The sequence below is a fragment of the Anopheles marshallii genome, chromosome 3 (assembly GCF_943734725.1).
Source record: "Anopheles marshallii chromosome 3, idAnoMarsDA_429_01, whole genome shotgun sequence".
Taxonomy (NCBI): domain Eukaryota; kingdom Metazoa; phylum Arthropoda; class Insecta; order Diptera; family Culicidae; genus Anopheles; species Anopheles marshallii.
The window spans coordinates 52,013,430-52,032,386 of NC_071327.1; the positions used below are offsets into that span (position 1 = coordinate 52,013,430).

At 42.6% G+C, this 18,957-nt stretch overlaps 1 protein-coding gene across 1 annotated transcript in view; it reads right to left on the bottom strand.

The window, feature by feature from the left end:
• The window catches only part of LOC128712791 (collagen alpha-1(XVIII) chain), a 139,244-nt gene extending 121,395 nt beyond the window's left edge, over positions 1-17,849 (bottom strand). Inside the window, exons 1-3 of the mRNA XM_053807664.1 lie at positions 17,761-17,849; positions 17,545-17,636; positions 14,625-15,166 (exon numbers count right to left, since the gene is read on the bottom strand). Of these exons, the coding sequence (XP_053663639.1) occupies positions 14,625-15,166; positions 17,545-17,636; positions 17,761-17,849 (723 nt within the window). The remainder of the gene's footprint in view (positions 1-14,624; positions 15,167-17,544; positions 17,637-17,760) is intronic.
• Positions 17,850-18,957: the final 1,108 nt, after the last annotated feature.

The window sequence follows — 18,957 nt, forward strand, 5'->3', positions numbered from 1 at the left end:
TATTCAAAATTGTTATCTTAAAAAAAATTTGCTTTCAATCTGTTCAAAGCCCTTAATAAGCGTGACCTTTGTTCGATTAATAAGCGTAATAAACATTCGATGGAAAGAGCAAATTCCTGCAAACCGTTTTGGAAGCCTTTTTTTTATTTACTCAAATTCTGATGAAAATGGGTATTTTTAAGTATATGGATACCAAGACTGAATTAAATGCAGCAACGAAGTACGATAAGTACCGCGTACGACTCGCAATGGTGACAAGGGCAGTGGGTTTTGTAATTATTATCGTTTTTAATTTGTTGGTTGACTACCACTCAATCGTTTTCGTAGTATTCTGGTGGAACGATTTCGATTAATGACGTGGTTCCAGCCAGCATAAAAGTACCTAGTCCTGTCAAGCCATGAGCTTTAATTAATCTTTCCGGCACCGTGTCCGGAGCCACTTGAGCCCGCAGTACGTCAGGGTTGTGAACCATCAGCAGAAATCAAACAGTAGCCCCGGCCAGCGTGAAGATCGTGACGGGTTTTTCGGCAACGTCAGATGGATAGTACGCCTCCTCCCCCATCATAGCGTCACACGTTTCAAAAGAACTTTAATTAAATCCTGTCCCAAACCCAGTAGGTCCCCGGTTCGGTCCTGGTTTTGCCCGGTTTCGCTTTAATTTGTCGACACGGTTCGCCTGTTCGTGGACGATCCACCCACGGGGTGTGGTTGCGGTTTTGCCAGCTTACCTGTACCCGTGCGGCGACCCGTTCGTTGTAACGCATCGGCACAAACCAGCCCTTGGTCGAGCCGGTTACGAGCACGATGCCGAGCAGGAAGAAGCAGACAAAGGCGGCAATGACGGCCTTTGCCCGGCCGGATACTACCATCGCCATCTTGCACCGGGCGAGTTCTCAGATGTTTTGTCGTGCAGGGTATTGGTCAGATATACGGTGTGTTGCTGTCCACCCGGCGATGCCGTTGCTGCTGCTACTGCGCTAATACTGTTGTGGTGGGTTCACAGCACAATAGATGCCTGATTGCGGGCAACGGTTGATTTAAATCTGTGCTCTTTGCTGGCCGCTGGAAGCACGGATGGGCATCACACTTCGACAAACGGTGGCGTAGGTTTGTGCACTAATTAAGCTTCCCATCGAGTGGTGGTTGGGAAAATTCAAAGAAAAATGCACAATATTACCAGGACACGGGATATGTGCTGGTACGGTTTCACCATTCACAACACTTTTAACGAACAGATATGATGCTTTTCTTTGTGATATATATATTTTTCAAAGAGGACTCGTTATCTATTAGCCCTTTTCTTTTGATATGATATTCGAACAACACATAGAACACAGACAGCGATTTTAAAGCGATCGTATAATTGTATCGCACCACAACACACCACAGCACGTACTTTTGCTTTCCTATTTAATCATCACTCCACAGCAGAACACTTCTTGTGCTTTGTACTTCCAGCGAGCCGTTTGTATTTTCCTTCCAGATCCAAACTGCAACCCGTTCTGTTTCCGTTTCCGTGCACGGCGGCACTATTTTGCGCCCCACTATGTGATGGCTTTCCCTTTCGGTAGTCAATCCGCCGCAATCAAACACACGCGCCACGGGAACGATGGTAGATTTGTTTGTTTGTTTGTTCACACCTTCGGCACATAAACTACACGTACAACAATTGCAAACCCGGCCAAACGCGCCGTTACTCGTGGGGAAAACCGTGGGATTCGCTTTTTGTTACTGTTCGTGCACGCTTAAAGCAAAATCGCTACACTAAACAATCGCTTGCTACCGGTGCTGCTGATGAGCTTTCATGCTGGGTGGCAATAAAGTTTAAGCCGCTTCCTTTATTTGGCGCTTTGTTTATATCCTCCGGTGCAGTGGGACTGAGGGGCGACAACAGTAGTCTGTAGTGGAGCGACTATTTTATCCCCACGGGTACCTTTGCCAGGCTGTCTCCCGTTCGTGTCCCCAACAAAACAGGGAGTGGGGAGTAATTAATGGTACGCACTATCGGCCGCTTGGTGGCCGCTTTCTGCACGATCACGTTGAGCAGGCGGCTGATTTGGTATAAATTATGTTTCCCCGCACGCAAATGCGTGTAGCTTTTGCTTCGGTGATTTGTGATGCGAGTGCGGTGAAAGATAAGCCCTCCGGTCACCATCGCTTGTTCCCGATAACTTAATTATTTCATCCCGCACGGTGGTACACACTTTGGAGGTGATTTTAAAACGGTTTCTTCAGAGAAAACAGGCATTGAATATTTCACACATCGAACCACAATCGTCACACAAACTTAACATTTCCACTAACAACTGGTTCGCAAGCGCGGTTTATATACTCTTTTAATCGTTGCGCATGCTACCAATGCAACAGTTTGTAAACGGAAACGAGCTTCCCGGTCTCTGCAGGTTATCCTTGATGATGTTGTTGCTATCCACCGGAAACCTAGCAAACCTGAACCTTCCGCAGTAACGATGCGTTTGCTTATCACAGAACGTATTGATATTGGCGCGCTTTGTCTCCACCCCCGGATGTCGCCACAACCAAGCCACACTAGTCAGAGCAACAAACCGATCCTGCGAATCGCGAATTCAAATAAAAAAAAAACCCCGGAAAAAAACGCGCGCACACGACACTTTAACGTACACACCGTAAATACGCACTGGAACGGCAACAAAAAACCGGCCCGTAACGCGAAGGACTCACCGTTGTACGCGGAAAATCGGGTAGATCGTTAACGGTAATGCGGTTTGTAGTGCGGTGGCCAAAAATAAATCCATAACATTCCTTTCTGCGTTCCCGCGTTTGCTACTTATCACAACACGGCATTTACCGAAGTCGTACGCGAATCGTCACGAATGCTTCATAAAATCAACAACCGACCCTTTAACCAGCTGGACGCCCAACGCACTGCACTAGGTCACGGGCGTGTTGCTGGGGTGATGGCAGTTTTGGCCGTCTTTCGGCCGGCCGGTGCGAAAGAAGCCTATGGGCTTGCGGAACTACCGGTGGCCAAAAAACGCGACCATCATAAATCACGCGCAAAGCATCGTTTCGCACTTTTACCTCGGGTGGTATGAGTTCTCACCCCTTTTTTTGGCGCACTTTGTCTGCCCTTCCAGTTCCAGTAGCGCAGCTGAACTCCACACCCACCGAACCGGTCCTCGTTTGGTAGCCGTTTTGTTTCGTTGTTGGTGTGATTTGCTGACGACGTTGTGCGAAGGAATTGCTGTTTTTACTTGCGTCACAGTCCTTCACGTAAGGAGAATATTTGTGCAGGTTAAAGGAGCTCTCCTTTAACCAGCAAACAACTTTATGTTGGGTGAAGTTTGTTATGTGGCCGTTAAAGCACCACCGAAAAGCAATGCCTACTGAGACTACGCGAGCCGAAACGTTCACATGCCTTCACAGTCCGTGTGACAGTCGGTGTGTGTGTCTGTGTGTGTGTGCATGAAACTGGGCACGTGGAAAAACTTGAAGAGGGATCGGGAACACATTCAACTTCCTCTTCGTTGTTTGCCTTGCAGGACGATAGTAACTAGGCAATAACAAAACCATGGGCCTGGTCGAAGTGTTATATTCAATTATGGTAATTATATAATCCTCTCACGAACACGGGCAAGGTAAGGTTATGCTTTCTTGCGTCTTTCGGCAATTCACCACATACACACCACGCGTTAATTCATTTGCTGACGGTTCCTAGCGAAGGTTGAAGGCTGCTGCTTTGTAAATTTCCGATTGTTGTTCAAACTGGCAAAACACGTCGCGTCGAAGGATTAAAGACGGGAAGCACTGCCACGAAAACAAAACCCCCCTCCGAGCGTCCTCTTAGCAGACACACGCTTTAACGTCACAGCGGCACGTCCGGTTCATCTGTTCGCTTGCTCGAGCAACAGTGCGCGTCTGTTAGCGGTAACGGTTGGCACACACCGGCACCGGGGTATTCGAACGATGCTGGCAGCCAGCGAGAAACATAACACAATCACATACACACGAACATCGCTCGAAAATATCAATATTTTCCAAAAAACCGGGCGAGCTAATGAAGCTGAATCGGGGCCCGTTTGCGTGATGCGATGTCAAGTGGAACGGAGATATGATTCGTCGCGATGGTGATATGGCCACTTTACCCAACGGATGGTGGTTGTATAAGATATGTCGATACGGTTTACAGGCCGAAAATAACACGCAAAACATAGGATATGTTTCTTTTTCCCTTTTTTGTGTTGAATTCCAGACTCTTGTTTCACTATAATTGTGTTTCGTGATGCCTAGCCCACCGGGCACTCGACAACAACGGACCGGACCGTTTCGGTACGGCTTTTATTCACGCACGGTTGGCAGACGGATTGCATACGGTGCAAGGCGTACGTAAAATCGCGAACGACACGACGGACCCGAAATCGATCGAACGGCAACGGTGACGACAACGACGACGACGACGGCGGTAAAGACGACGACGACGACGGTACGCAACTCGTCTGAAGTGTGTGCAACTTCATCGCGGGCCACCAGAAAACTGAACTCGTTTTTGCGTTCCGATACGGTGCGAAGCGGCCAGCAGAAGATGGTCCGCCGAAAAAGGCCAAAAGTGCCGAACCCGACCCGAACGCTGCACCAAAATCGAAGGGCCTGGCACGAACATTGAGTTCACTTGTTTTGCGAAACGGTTCTTATCAGGTTCGTTCAAAGCGGGGAAAAAACACCGTTTTGTTCGGTGGTTTGCATGCATTCAGGGGTGGTTGTCGAGAAAGTCGTGCCAAAAACCATTCTTGGTTTGTACGACTTTTCCACCCTAGTGCAATGTGGCGCTTTTGAGAGAAGAGAGAAGGATAGAGATAGAGAGAATAGCAACCGTTGTAAAATCGTGTTTGTGTCCTTGGAAATCTCGGCTAGTCAGCGATGATAGCGCGCATGCTCAGAGGGAACTATTTCCCCTGAAAGTTATGCAATACGAAATACACTGTACCGTGCGCACTAATCGTACACACACGCACAGCATGCTGTGCTAATGTTCGTGAGTGTACTGCTTGTTTTGGCGGGACGGGTTCAAATGTAGGACCAAAGTCCCGTACTACCCGGCATTCGTCGTGACGTCACCGTTTAAAGTACGAACGAAGATGAAAGTTTTGGGCAAAAGCATACGACTGACAATTTGCGAGATTGTTGCAGAAATACTGAACGGCCAAAAATGGGCCAAAAATGGCATGAGACCCCTTTCTCCCTCCCACAGGTCTCCTCAGGAACCATTCCCTAATGGAGCAATCCTAATGGCGCCTGAAAAAAAGGTAAACTGTTAGGTTAATGGCATTTCGATGATGGGCTTTTCCGATAGCGGCACGTGGCGCGTGTGAAATGAACGGCCCATTTATTGGACGCCATCGATCGGTGGCATTTCTTTTCATCTTGCCGGTGGTTGAAATGGTGTTTTGAATAGGATTTTATCTGTTGCTATTTTGAATTCGCATTTGCCATTCATTGATTTGTGGCAATGGCTACGTGCTGGCGGGGAGTTTTCGCCCGATGCCGCGCAGCTGATAAGTCGAAAGCCGTTGCGGGTGTTGAAAATTGTGCGACAATCGTGCACATATTAAATGTGTTCCATTCCGGGAACTACGAAGCGTGAAAGTTCGCTTACTGAATGCTACTTTTTGCAGTATTGCTTACCGGCCACGGCAACAGTGCGTGGGTTCTTTTTATGGTCACCATAGAACGCAAGCCTGCGAAACGTGCAATTGAGCCGGTTTTTGTTGTTGTTGTTGTGCGAGGATTCGATAATGAACCGCCTTTATTGTCGATGAGTGAAAATTGGCCGTGAAAAGTGGACGTTAAAAATGGATTTCCATTTCGACCGTATCGCTCTGAAGTGTGTTGCTGGTTGTTGAGGGGAATGATATAAAATTTAATATGCTGTTATATTTTATTTCGTCAAAAATGGCCCGCCTTTCATGACAAACTTAACTGCGAATTAACACATTGTAGAGGACTCGCCCCATTGAAAGAACGATTTAATTAAAACGGTGCCCATTTTAAGTGCTGCTCATTTTGAATCCATAAACTGCAGGCCACGGTACAGGCTAGTCAAGGGGTTTCCCTTTATCCACAAGGACGGCGCGTACGGACCTTGGCAGAAAATCCATCAATCTAACCATTGTTCATCGATCAGCTACAGGGGACTCTGTCGCCCAACTTCAATAGAACACCCCGAGAAGTTAATCATCAGCACCCCGATCAGAAAGGCGTCCTGAAGGGACACGGCTACAAATTGGCTACTAAATTGCACTCACTTAGTTTGCCTTTAGTCTAATGAATAATCCAAATTCCTTCCACCAGGGATAGACTGTGTCAACCGTGGCCTTACGGTGGCAGCGTACAATTTGCCTTCATACCCGTGGCCCGTGCCGTAAATGCCAAAGCAAGCAAAGCGATAAATGGGATGAAAAAGTTGGCACAGAATAAATACGGACGGTCGCAGGTACGGGTTTCCGAATAAGCGCCGCGCGAACGATGATTTATCCCTCTACGTGTACCCTGTGATTCTCTGTGAGAGCTTTTGCGGTTGGCCGCAACGCAAAACCTTCGCCCGGATCATGGGTAGCTCAAGTGCTGCCGTAACGATGCGGGACGATATCGTCGCTCGTCATAAATCATAAATCATTTTATTTTCCTACGTTCTAAGACGTCTGTCTGCTCTTTGCCACCAAACATCGCCAACCATTTCCCAACCCGTGGCCAACGTTCTACCGCCGTATCTGTTGCAGCGCGGAATGAAATGTCCTTGTTTTCCATTGCGAAATGAGGATCGAGCATATCGAATACTAGCAAAAGTAAACCTACAAAAAAGAAGTGTATCAAAACCCTCGACCGAAGGACGAAACTGAGCTAATGAAGAGGAAAATTTGTCCCTATAAAATGGCACACACACACACGCATCCAGCACCACAGCTGACCACTTTTCGGGAAATTCGCGCATTATTTCGCTCACGGTTGCTTTCTTGGGATGATCCGAACGCGACTAAGTGATGTTTTCGTTAGGTGACGTGAAAATGGAACATTTCTTTATCCCTGAGGTTCGGAATTTCTATGTTGCCTTATTCGCTTATGGTTTCGCTTTGCATGAGAATGCACAGCAAGCGAGTTCTGCATCGGCTCAATGGTGCTGTTGGTGTCGATGATGAGAATGTTGAGCAATGATACGCTCCTAGGGATATTCACGAGGACGAACGGGATGTATTTATAAGCTAGGCGAAAGCAAAACTTTCCTTTGAAGCTATGAGAATGTCTGAGGGAGACAATTTTCTAAGCGAATTTTGTGAATAGTTTCATATAATTTTTCCTCCACGATGTAGAAAACGGTGGGTGATTTAATCTTAGCTGAAGGTATGCACAGCGGACAAGAAAAAAGAAGTTAATCAAATACAATTAAAGCGAAATTGTTTCACAATGGCTGAACAGTGATGTCGTAAAAAAATGTTAAATTTTTCAGATTAATTATTCCATATGTTGAGTTTGGTTTTATTAACAATTTGTGTTGGGCCTTTCTTATCGAGTTTTACCATGTTTTGTAAACTGTTTTGGCCATTTTTACGCATCTGTTGGTTCCATTTATTTGGTGCAATGTAGTTTCATTTAAGTCATTTAAGGAATGAATTGGTAGAACATAATTTCATTCTGTACGTTGAAAATTATTTGACATGTGTAAATAAATTATTGGAAAAAAACTTGCGATACTACATCTTGATTTCTGATATAAAAAAATTGAGTTATGAGACAAATACAGTAGTAGCATGGCAGTGTAGACAAACGAAACACGCTTGCTCTTGAGGAAAATTTCAACAAGGCGAATAATTAATTCGATCGTATTGATTAATGAGCAATATGGTTCAAATGCAAATACAGTTGCAATGTGGAAGACCCACAACGAAACGACCAAACGAAACGGCAAAAAGCGGTTCTTTGCCGACTACTGTACTAACCAATGCAATCCTTTGCTTCATAAAATCAGCCGTTGAGTGTAGTAATTTGCCATTATTTAATTATTGTAAGAATCGAAAACATAATGGGTAAATTTGAGGCAAATATGAGAAAACTTTTACTAATGTATTCGAGAAATCCCATATCGAAATGGTTTGCTAAGTGGGAATTATTTTAGAGAGCTAGACGATATTTTATATTAAGTAATATGAGTAATGTAAGTAACGTAAGGAAATGTATGTTTATTTTATTCAGAATTAGTTCTCTTTTCAACGAAGACAATGTATGTGTTATTCATTTGGGATGCTAAATCACACAAAATAGATATGAAGTTTCGTTCTGAGGTGAACTAAGGACCGTCCATCTGATCCGTATCGTATGAATTATCAATACTGACATGTTCTTTCAACTTTTTCCAAGTAAAACGTGCCTCAGCAAGGAGCGGCAGTAACCTTCAGCTAAGAAATTAACCCTTCAACTTCAACCTACACCCGCAATCTAAAACTCAATTCACTCATTCACTAAAGTTCCTTGGCAACAAATTCCTAGTAGTGCACAACAACAACGAATGCAAAACTTTTCTTAGACTGGTTTCTTGTTTCACTTCTAGTGCAATAGCAAAACAAAGCACGAAATGTCCACCTACCGTGCCCTGTCTGGCCGGAGAATGCAGTGCATAATGAGGTGAAAAATGAATTATGCAAAGTAGAAACTTCTTCGAGCAGTGCGGATGGCTGTTGAGACGTATGGGATCTTCGACCGTCTCCTGTGGTTCCTTGGATCTCGGAGGTTGGGTAATTCCAAAAGTTGAGCAGATGTTTGTCATCGTTTATCTAAGCGGATGGTGTGCTGATTTGTATGGCAAGGAAGCTACGGGGTCGTTTTGTTGTCAGGATAGTTGAGAAAAATGGCAAATTGGATATGTCGGTCCACTCCGCCGGTGAGTGAGGGATAGTGTATGCAATCACGTGGGTAGTGGACAGTGGAGTGTATCCTATGTGAGTAGCATGTGGAAAATGGTTTTTTCTTTTGCCAAGGCAGAGCCACATGCTTAGGTATTTTTTATCTGACCTCACCTGTATGGGTTTCTATCTCATGTTTTTTTTTCATCTTCGTAAACAATCAGTGTCACAATTCTTGTCCCTAACATGGTAGAGCTGCTTTGCTGCAACGTGGGCTCACATGCCCGGTCCTTTGAACCATTATCGATATGGTTGATTGGGCCCTTACTGCAGCTTGCAGGAGCCTGAAGAAAACATATTACCTCACGAGACCATATCGTAGCGTACAGATGCTTGCCTTCAGGTTGTTGCTATGACTAGTTGCATGCATAAACTTTTCCTGGAAGAAGCTGCATAGACCTACACAAAGGTTGTTGCCGTTGTTGAAAGCGTAATAAGTTAAATTGCTGGAATGCATCGTTACGGAAACACAATGAAACGATTGGGGCAATACAAGCACAGTGGAAACATTTCGAAGCTAGTAAGCCTGTAAATGTGCAAAAGTTTACAATAGTGCTTCTCTCAAACGAGAAGGCTGTGCGTTTTGAAAAAATGGTTGCTGGTGAGTAGCTGGCATTTACTGTAGCCACTACTCATTACGCTATTTAGCTCCCCTTAATTTCTCGCAAACTTCTCGTTAATGTTTTCTGAGAGCAATGCCTTAATTGAGAATAATTTATTTCCACACATCAGAGCGACTTTCCGGTGCTATTCACGTACCAAAGGAGCTGCTTTGCAGTTCCTCCTCGTTAATCTCCTCTACTTGAGTTTACCGTACAGCATGACGATCAGCTACAGTCACAGGTATGTCACATAAGAAGATCTTCACCTGAGTAGCCGTTGAGTGCAGTATTTAGCGTCCGTTTTCATGAGCCTACAGACTATACGAGCTTTATGTTCGAAAGAATCTTCCATCCGCCTAATGTGCGCCAAAGAAATAAACCTTGAAATCTTAATAAAAGACAACCCTTGGTGCTATCTTTTATTTGAAGAGGCGTTTGCACAATTCCATATTCAATCTGTATATTTTTGTTTAGCTCTAGATTGCATATAGAAATGGCACAATACTGATCCGAACTGATTTTAGGCCATTTAGGTAGAGAGTTCCATTATCTGGTCCGTGGATGGGCGAACAGAGCAGGCCATAAAAATTACCCCAAAATAGAACATTTATGTAACCTTTGCTAATATGCTCAAGTTGCCTAGGGTGCGGTAAGGATTGCGAGGTCGTCTTGGCTAATGAAACCGTACAAGATGGAGAAACCAATGAACCGGACCGGGCATACTAAGCCCGGGACCATCTCGGGTGGAATTTCGTGCGTTACCATGCACTAGAAATAATTCCCAACGATGATGTTGCTGATGGTTGTTGATGAGATTGGGATGGATCGGTTGAGGTAATTTTGTGGGCGGATATGCTTTTTTTTCATACATTCTGAGGTGGATGGATTGGATTAATTTACCCGTTTTGCTCAAGCAAACCGACCCAACTAAAAAAATATAGAAAATTAAACCTCAACTTCCTTCCCTAGTAGGAAGTGGTCGCACTGGACGCATATAAACCTTGCTCACAGCGCAATCTGAATGTTTCCCATAATATGGGTCACAATATGGATATGAGAGGTTCAATCAAACGTGCGCAACGATCCAGAGGTTCCGTCTCGTTTCGTGCAACGGTTCTAACGCTAGTGGTTGGCCCTTACAAAACCTTTACTCCCTCGGGCTACCAGCGAGCCGGAACGTTTGCCAGTACCAGTACTCCGCCATCTGGTGTTCGCGATTTCGAATATCGGATGGTGGGATTGAGCGGCGTTTCCTGCGATGGAAGACAGAGGAAGAGAGCGAAAGAGATCTATGCTGCTTAGGGATAAGTTAACGCAAATAACCGATTGCATCTGGCAACGGGAAGAAACCTGGATCTGGTGAGCACTTGAGTCGTGCGTGCCCAGCCACACACAACGCACATACAGTTGTTTGTATTGTTGAGTGGGCACTCCCATGAGAGGATGAAAGTGGGACCGGGAAAAGGAACGCACTCAAGCGGAATATCGGTGTGTCACTGGCATTTGTCACCTGTACGTAAGTATGGGCGGATGGTTCTAATCACTTCCTCCGTCGGTATTGTGGATTGGATGATCGCTTGTAGAGCGGATACCGATATCTAACCCGGAACAGGGCATGGTAATGAGAAACTGTATCCGGTACGAAGGCTAAATGGGATTGTGGGTCTATTAGGTCGCCTAAGATGATTCTGTGGCCGTTTGCAACAATCAAAATTATAGTTACTTTATCATAGTGTTGGAATTTAAGTATGTTCTGTAGTCTATTCGTATTTTATTTCTTCGCTAAAGGATGCAATAAATCTATTCATACATATTTAAGTAATTTGAACTACACATTATTCAGTATGATTTTTCCCGTAATAATTTTAATAAGAAATAAAACTTTTTAAAAACATTTATACAAAATTAGCGGTTTTATAAGATCAGTTATATAAGGAAATAAAAGTAAATAAAATTAATTTCTAAATTTCCACTCTGTTTGCTAGACTTTAATAAATTACTTTGGTACTTGCAAGAAATAGTTGAAGATGAAATTTCAATAATCGCTATCAATAGCACAGAAATTGCTTGCCGTACCGTACGAGTATTCATTAAATGTTACCCCCACATATCAGCTTATTAATTTGTGAACTAATTTGATGCCCCAGCCCACAACCGCTTTGTGCACAATCATCCCCAGCGGCGATAATGAATATGGAACAGACGAGGCAACCGATGAATATTGAACATTTTATTGCAGCATTTTAATACAACCGTCCCCGAGCAATGATCAAACTCGGTGAAATAAAAACTAACGCAATGATCCCCGACGATGTACGAAAAAGGCTTTGTACACCAAACCCATTAACCCTTTAAGGATTTGCTGCTTGAAATGGGGAGGAAATGAAGAGAAAAAAAAACAAAGAAACACAATTGCCTGACCCAGGGGTCGTTTAATTGCGAAAATGTGAAGATTTGTTACCGAACGGCCATTTATAGGCGAACACACTCGCAACGACAATTCAAGGAAAGAAGTTAATTGCAAAGCGTAAGGTTACGGGTTGGTTGTGGTGATCAATGAGGTGGAAATGACTTTTGAAAGTGACACAGATCGGTGAATGACAGTGGTGATCGATTTTTGCATTGCAACATTGTGGAGTTTTTCCATGAGGATGAGGATGAGGTCCGGCCTAAACTGCACGAGAGTAAGAATGTCAGCCTCGAAACGTCGAAAGAATCAGGTAGGAAAAGCAAGAATTTCACAAAAAAGGCAAAACAATTCTACAAAAAAAGTACACAAAAACGATGTGAAGCGTAATGGTTCAAGTGTTGTTCTGGAGATTCGTGGCAAAGGGCCTTAGATAATGAATATAAATTCCACGGTTTTAGCACTTTCCCCCGATCGGGATCGCTGTCTCTCTGTACGAGAAGTACCCCATTTCGTTCGGTACTTCCCAATGGAAGTCGTTGAAACATACGCCTTTTGTGTCTGATTTGTGTGCAGCAGTGCGAGAGTGTGCCATCCCTTCTCATCCACTGCCATCAGACCCTTTTGGAGGTTACAGATGGCGAATGAAAACAGTGTGAAGTGTTTGAATGTGGCACAACAAAAAACAAACTAGGCCACATCCAGAAAACTGTCCCCTATCCCATCATGCTGGTGGTGTGATGGCGGTTAAAGTTTTACAGGTGAGCGTGGAAAGTAAAGGTTCACATTGCATCCGCTTCATTCCATTTTGGATAGTCCTTATCGTTGAATGTTGGCGAATGAAATTTTAATACACCATTGCCGTTTGACACTGACACTGTTTGTGGTGTTTTTTTCCCCTTTTGCAAGTTCCTGTGTACAATAAGTGTGAAATTTTGTTGCTTAAAGTGGGTGGGAAAGTGGGTGAAACATTTTGCAAACATCAGCAAACAACTTTTCCATATCAGCACCGTACAAATCTCTGCCTGTTGGCAATTGAAAGCCATTAACGGTGGTTGCTGTAGGGTTTGTACAAGCACGGTGTGTCGTGATGGGAGAGTGTGACATTTGAATTGATTATTTTCTTCCAAAGAAAATGTAGAGTTGTTAATAGATACACAAAATCTCATTTTTTCGTTCATGTCATTATCAAATTCAAGTTGATTCAATATTTGGTATTTGGTCAACAATTTCCTAAAAGTTGGCCACTGTTGAGATACCTTACCAGACACGATTGCTGCTGTGCGTTGACAGATGCTTTAATTCAACAGTATGTGAATTAAACCCTTATGAATATGATTCTTACCAGGTTTATTCTCATGGAATAAACGATGCATTAAATCCATGGTCTGATTTCTTGCAATGCGCATTGAAAGGGCCTTTTGCCAAGAACTTCAAAAATTGAAGAATCTTGTTTAGGGATCATTACTAAGGCTGTCTTTTCAGAAACTGGGCAGACATATATTGCTCCCCATGTTTTCCAAGTACTAAGATATAAACCTTGAAATTGGTCGGACCTATCTTGTTCCCTGTAAACAACATGTATGGACTTTACGTAGTGATTCATCCAGTGCCGATTGCAAGACCATTGTGTACCATTTCCCACTTTTAGCAAATTGTCGTCTAACTAAAGGGCACAGCTGGATGGAAGTTCCTTGGAGGCCCTAAGTGGGAAATTTGTTGGGGGCCCCAACATTGGTCGCACCTTGAGTCACTGATCAGATGAATTCTATTGATGAAAACCTTGTTGAACAGCGGAAGGAGCATTACTTTGCCCTACTGATGTCAACTGCCTTTGGGGTCCCCCTTTATGCGAAGCCCCAAACGACTCTACTTCGTCTGTGTTTAATTCAACCTAGTTCTTCTGGAAACCCTGGATGTCGGGGTTCCTTAAAACTCGGGGGCCCCCGTGACCGCTTAGTCCGCTGTATGTATGATCCACCCCTGATAAAGGGGAAAAAATACGGTCCGATTCAGTAAACCAAAAGTGCTAGAATAAATTCTTAAGTATTGACTTCCTGCATGGATAACCATTATACCGGTTGAAGGCTTAGTCTTACATTTTGTAAATAAATTGTTTATCATATTCATTTTTTTCAATGACGTTATACGTGTATTTTCGTCAAAAATGTGAAAAAGTGAGCTTATTATCCCAGAAGAGAGAATATTTGTGTAAACGTGTTTCCGTAACATCCACCACCTTAAAATCGTTACGCATATCAAATTTGTAGGTTTATGTTTACAAAAAATATAATCTTATAGAATCTTCATTGAATGTAGTTTTTTTTTTAAGAAGAGACTAAAGAACTGCATAGACCAGCGCACACCAATAATAAATTTACATGCCGTAATCCTAGATGTGTGTAGCTAATTTATGTATCGCACTGTAAAACGAATTCACAACGGAATGAAATATTCCCCACCGTGTTCTAACAATGTCGCCTAATGATTTACTTAAAATAACTGTAATCGTTATTTTCATTATATAAATTGTTCTTACTTAAGCGTATATTCATTTCGCAGTATCATCACGGGAACTTGACGCGCAGTTTTTGGTTGGTCGATCTTGTTGATTCAGCAAAGCGTGGAATGATTCGGCCTGATTTTACAGCCATTTATGCATTGATCAAACAAACTGCACTTACCTCGAATTTCCGCTTCAATATTGGCCCAGCCTGCCCTATGTACACCGTGGAGGCGCTATCAAACACTAACTTACGTGGTTCCTTCTTCACCGGCACGACGCCCGCCTCCAAACAGTTGTAATAGAACACCACCTGATCCGGTAGCACTTTAAAAATCATCTTCATCCAACTCTTCCCGTACGGCACCTGGAACGATGCTAGCGGTTGGCTGTGACGTTCCTTTTTGGCATCCGTGTAGTACAGCGTCGCGTTCCACTGGTCGCCGGTAGCGGTCGGTTCGAGCAGCAGACCCAACTGGACAACGGTGTCGAGTGAGTTGACGACGGAAAACACCCAACCACCGGAGCTGGACTGCGGTCTGACGGTTGCGATGATGGCAAAGTCCTGCAGGTGGTCCGAAAGGATGAGCTTGAACGGTGACTTCAGGTCCGCCTCGCTGGTCACGCCAAACGCCGGAAACCCGTCCAGTCCATCGACGAACTTGACGCCGTTCTGCAGTGGTATCTGGATCGCTCCCATCAGATCGCGTTCGGCGAGTGCATCTGAAAGCAAGATGGACCGATAGGAACGTGGTGTTGGTGTTCAGCGAGCCGAAATTTGAACGGTATATGATGAATAATTTCCGTTGTATGCAAGTTGCACGCAGATGTATCGCGTGTGATACGGATTGCATATCTCGTGGGGGAAAAAAATTCATAATGAAATTACAGGGTATGTCACACTTTTTGAATGCATCCCAGCTATTTTTGCCGAGATTTTTTGACTGCGTCCCATATCTTTTAGAATCCATCCCGGGGTTTTTTGAGGTTTCCCACAAATTGTTGAATGTTGCTTCATGGAGCAAACTTATTTCTGAAAAAATCTCACCCCACGGAGGGCTCCTGGCCAGGTGTGTAAATATTAGGATGGAAAACACGAATAATGAGGGTGCATGCTTAAATTTTTTTTTAATGTTGTTTAATGTGTAAAGTAATCATCATTTTAAAACGAATTGCAAAATAACTAGCCATGAGTCTTAAAGGAGTAAATAAATAGAAATGAGGAGGATTTATGTTTTTCGAGTTTAGTTTCGAATATTGCCGAGACCATGATCTCGATGGTAGATCACGGTTTGAAGGAATAATAGTTAGAGCTTTATCCTAAGTATAAGTCTTACGGATCTAGCCCTTATTTGTACCGACTAAGTTGATGATGATTTCCCTTAAAAAAAAAATTGGGATTATTTCCAAAATGAATGGGAAATACACATGTACATAATCAATAAAACTCGGGACGGATTCAATAGCTGGAATGCATTAAAAAAAGCATTGTGAAACTGTCGAAAAATTGTGGGATACTATATAAACGTAAAGTGTTCGTAGCGAATTTTTTATTATTAGAGCTACATTTGAATTTTTTTTTAAAACATATTTTTACAATTCAAAAACTACAGTAAAAACAAATTATTGACTAGTGATTGTATTAATCCGAAGGCATAGATATTCAATTGTAAGTTAAAAGAGGTATTTAAGAACACCAAAAAAGGTTCAAAATCCGATCGCGCGGTTTCAATTGACGCTTCAGTGCGTTTTGACGCGAGCAAATATTCAAGAAATGACAGAACGGAGATCGTTTAAATTGAAATAGGCCAAATTTAAATGAACAATTTGCCATGACATTTTGAAACCCACTAAACAAATATATATCAATATGCAAGAAAATATCATCTGAAATGTGCTAACAAATGGTGCAAAGAACAACAGATAAATAAATTGAATATATGAAAAGATACACTGGTCTTCGAGAAAATTATCAACCTACAAAATGTTGCTTTGAGAATAAATCGGTCAGGCTATTCGGTGACTATAACCGTTTTGCTTGGGTATGCTTTAACACTTAGCATTTTAATTTTGGTTCTTTTGGCTTAAGCTGCGAGAGGATCCTATCCATAAATTATTACCTCCTTCTCTAGAAATTAAGAGCTATTATCGTTCAACCCAGAGTGGCATACAAGAAAGATTAAATGAATAAATAAATAATAAAATAAATATTTAATTATTTAAATATTTAATTCTTTTATATTGCATATTAAGATTGTGTACCTCCACCCCACCACCACTAGGATTAAAAAATATCCTGAAGCTAAATGCGATTATAAGCGTTTTACATGTGTATGACTTAAATATTTACATTTTAATTTTGTTTTTTTTTTTCGTTTAAGCTGCGAGAAGATATTCAATATTATTTAATTCTTTTATATCGCATATTCAGATTGTGCAGCTCTACCCAACATCCACTAGGATTAAACAAATCCTGGAGTTTTATACACTTGGGTTGTAATACGCTTTTACTAAGCGTTACCGCTACATCTTTTTCTTACTGTATGTGAAAATCTTCTAAATTTTTTATTCTTAACCATTCATAGCAGATGTTTTGAGTGAGTCATCTTTGGGTTGCCGCAACATCTGAATAGTTCGAAACACTATTTTAACAAATTTGACGTTCATCCCAACCGATGACGCCTTCCAAATTTATTAATCATCATTCTCTTTAGTCCATCGAAACATTTTCAACCTCCAAAGTTTCAGCATAAGTTATTCCAAAAACTTGCCCATCGCACCTAATCGCACGATGAAAATCTAAAGCCGAATGAAATTATCGATTCACACCGGAATGGCAGAAGCTCGAAAAAGCTTTCCCGAGAAATTTGCAATCATGTTTAAGAGCGTGGTAGCTCACTACACGCCAAGTGGTGGCGGTGCCCATGTTAAGTCTGGTTTATGTATCACCATTCACTGACCCGAAGGGTTGCAAAGATACAGACACAGGTTTCTTCAATGGGGGATCGCCACCATGTCGTATGCGGACGGGCGATTCCGATCGAAACGACGATAAGACCACCATTAGGAAGTAGTAGCAGCATCAGCATCATCACACTTACCTCTGATGCCCTGACCGCCAAATATGTTCAGCTCCGATGAGGTCACTCTGTGTGCGATGCAAATCAACGTCACGACCGTTCCGTAAAGCCACCTGCGAAGGAAAGAAGAGCATTAGGTGAGCGAGGCGCGTGTGTTAGGACCAAAATTAGATATGAATTTAAATCAGGTGTGGTGTGTAGATGACGATGATGGAGTAATATATGGTTGCGAGCTACAGTTCCGACCCATAAAGGTGGTGTTCGGTCCCATAATCGTGCGCTTTAAGATTAGTCAGCTTGAGACGAACGGTTTGACATCGGATCATCGCGTGGTTCATTACATGTCGCATCATTTAGTTGCAATTTATTGCTCGATTTGGTCTCGCGTTTCACGAGGTCTCTTGTCAAACTCATTAAGAGTCGTTTAAAATGCAGGGTTAACCTTTCGCACGGTGTTGTAAAATCAGGGTTATACTCAGATGTAAGTATCAATTGATTTCTTGAAACTAGTCGCAAGTTTTCATTGTTTTAAAATCCGTATATTTATATAAATAATCCTCGTAATATTTGATGATCCATGGAATCCATTATGTCTATTTTATTCGTTTATGTTTCAACATTGTTTTTGTTCCTTTTTTGGTGTAGTTTTAGATCCTTCTACTTATTGTATAGATTATTCTGTTAAGTTTCTATAATTGTTTTTTTTTAATCTTATATTTCCTCTCTATTTTGAATATGTTTATCGCACTAGCGAGTGTTGAAGAACCCTTCAGAAATAGTTTTGTTTTTCGATGCCCGATTTAAACTTTCCTTTTTTTCGGGCTGTGATAGTTAAACACATTTTTATCTAAATTATTCACTAATGTATTCAATCCGATTGCGTCAAAATCTGTCTTCCAAATGTCGAAAAAAACTTTCACTAGAAAATTTGTCAACTCTCCACGCCAGCTGGACTCACCCAGCTGATACTCAACGGTGTGCAATCAAACAACTGTACTCATTCGTTGTGTAACCTGGCATATGATTTATACCGAAATGAATCGGTACTGGTATGGGACGAGTGTGAAATAAAGTAAAGACACAAAAACGGTGCCTATAAATTGGCCAAAAATCCACCACCCGACGACTGGCTGGTAAAGAATGTATCGGTGACAAATGAAAATAAACGAGATCCCGTGGTTAAAACGTTTCTTTTCGCGCCGAGATTTGCATGCCCTCGCATAAAACCAGTATGTGCATCGGACGAAGAATGAAACAGTACACGACATGAGTTGTGCTGTGAAGAGTTTGAGTGAGTGTAGTAAAATAAAAAAAGTCGTCACGGGGCTTTGGCATATGGCTTTATGATCCATCATTTCAACCGAAAACAAAGTGCGACCGAGAGATAGAGAGAGAATGAAAGAGAGGTGAGGCACAATCTAGCCCGAAATGAAT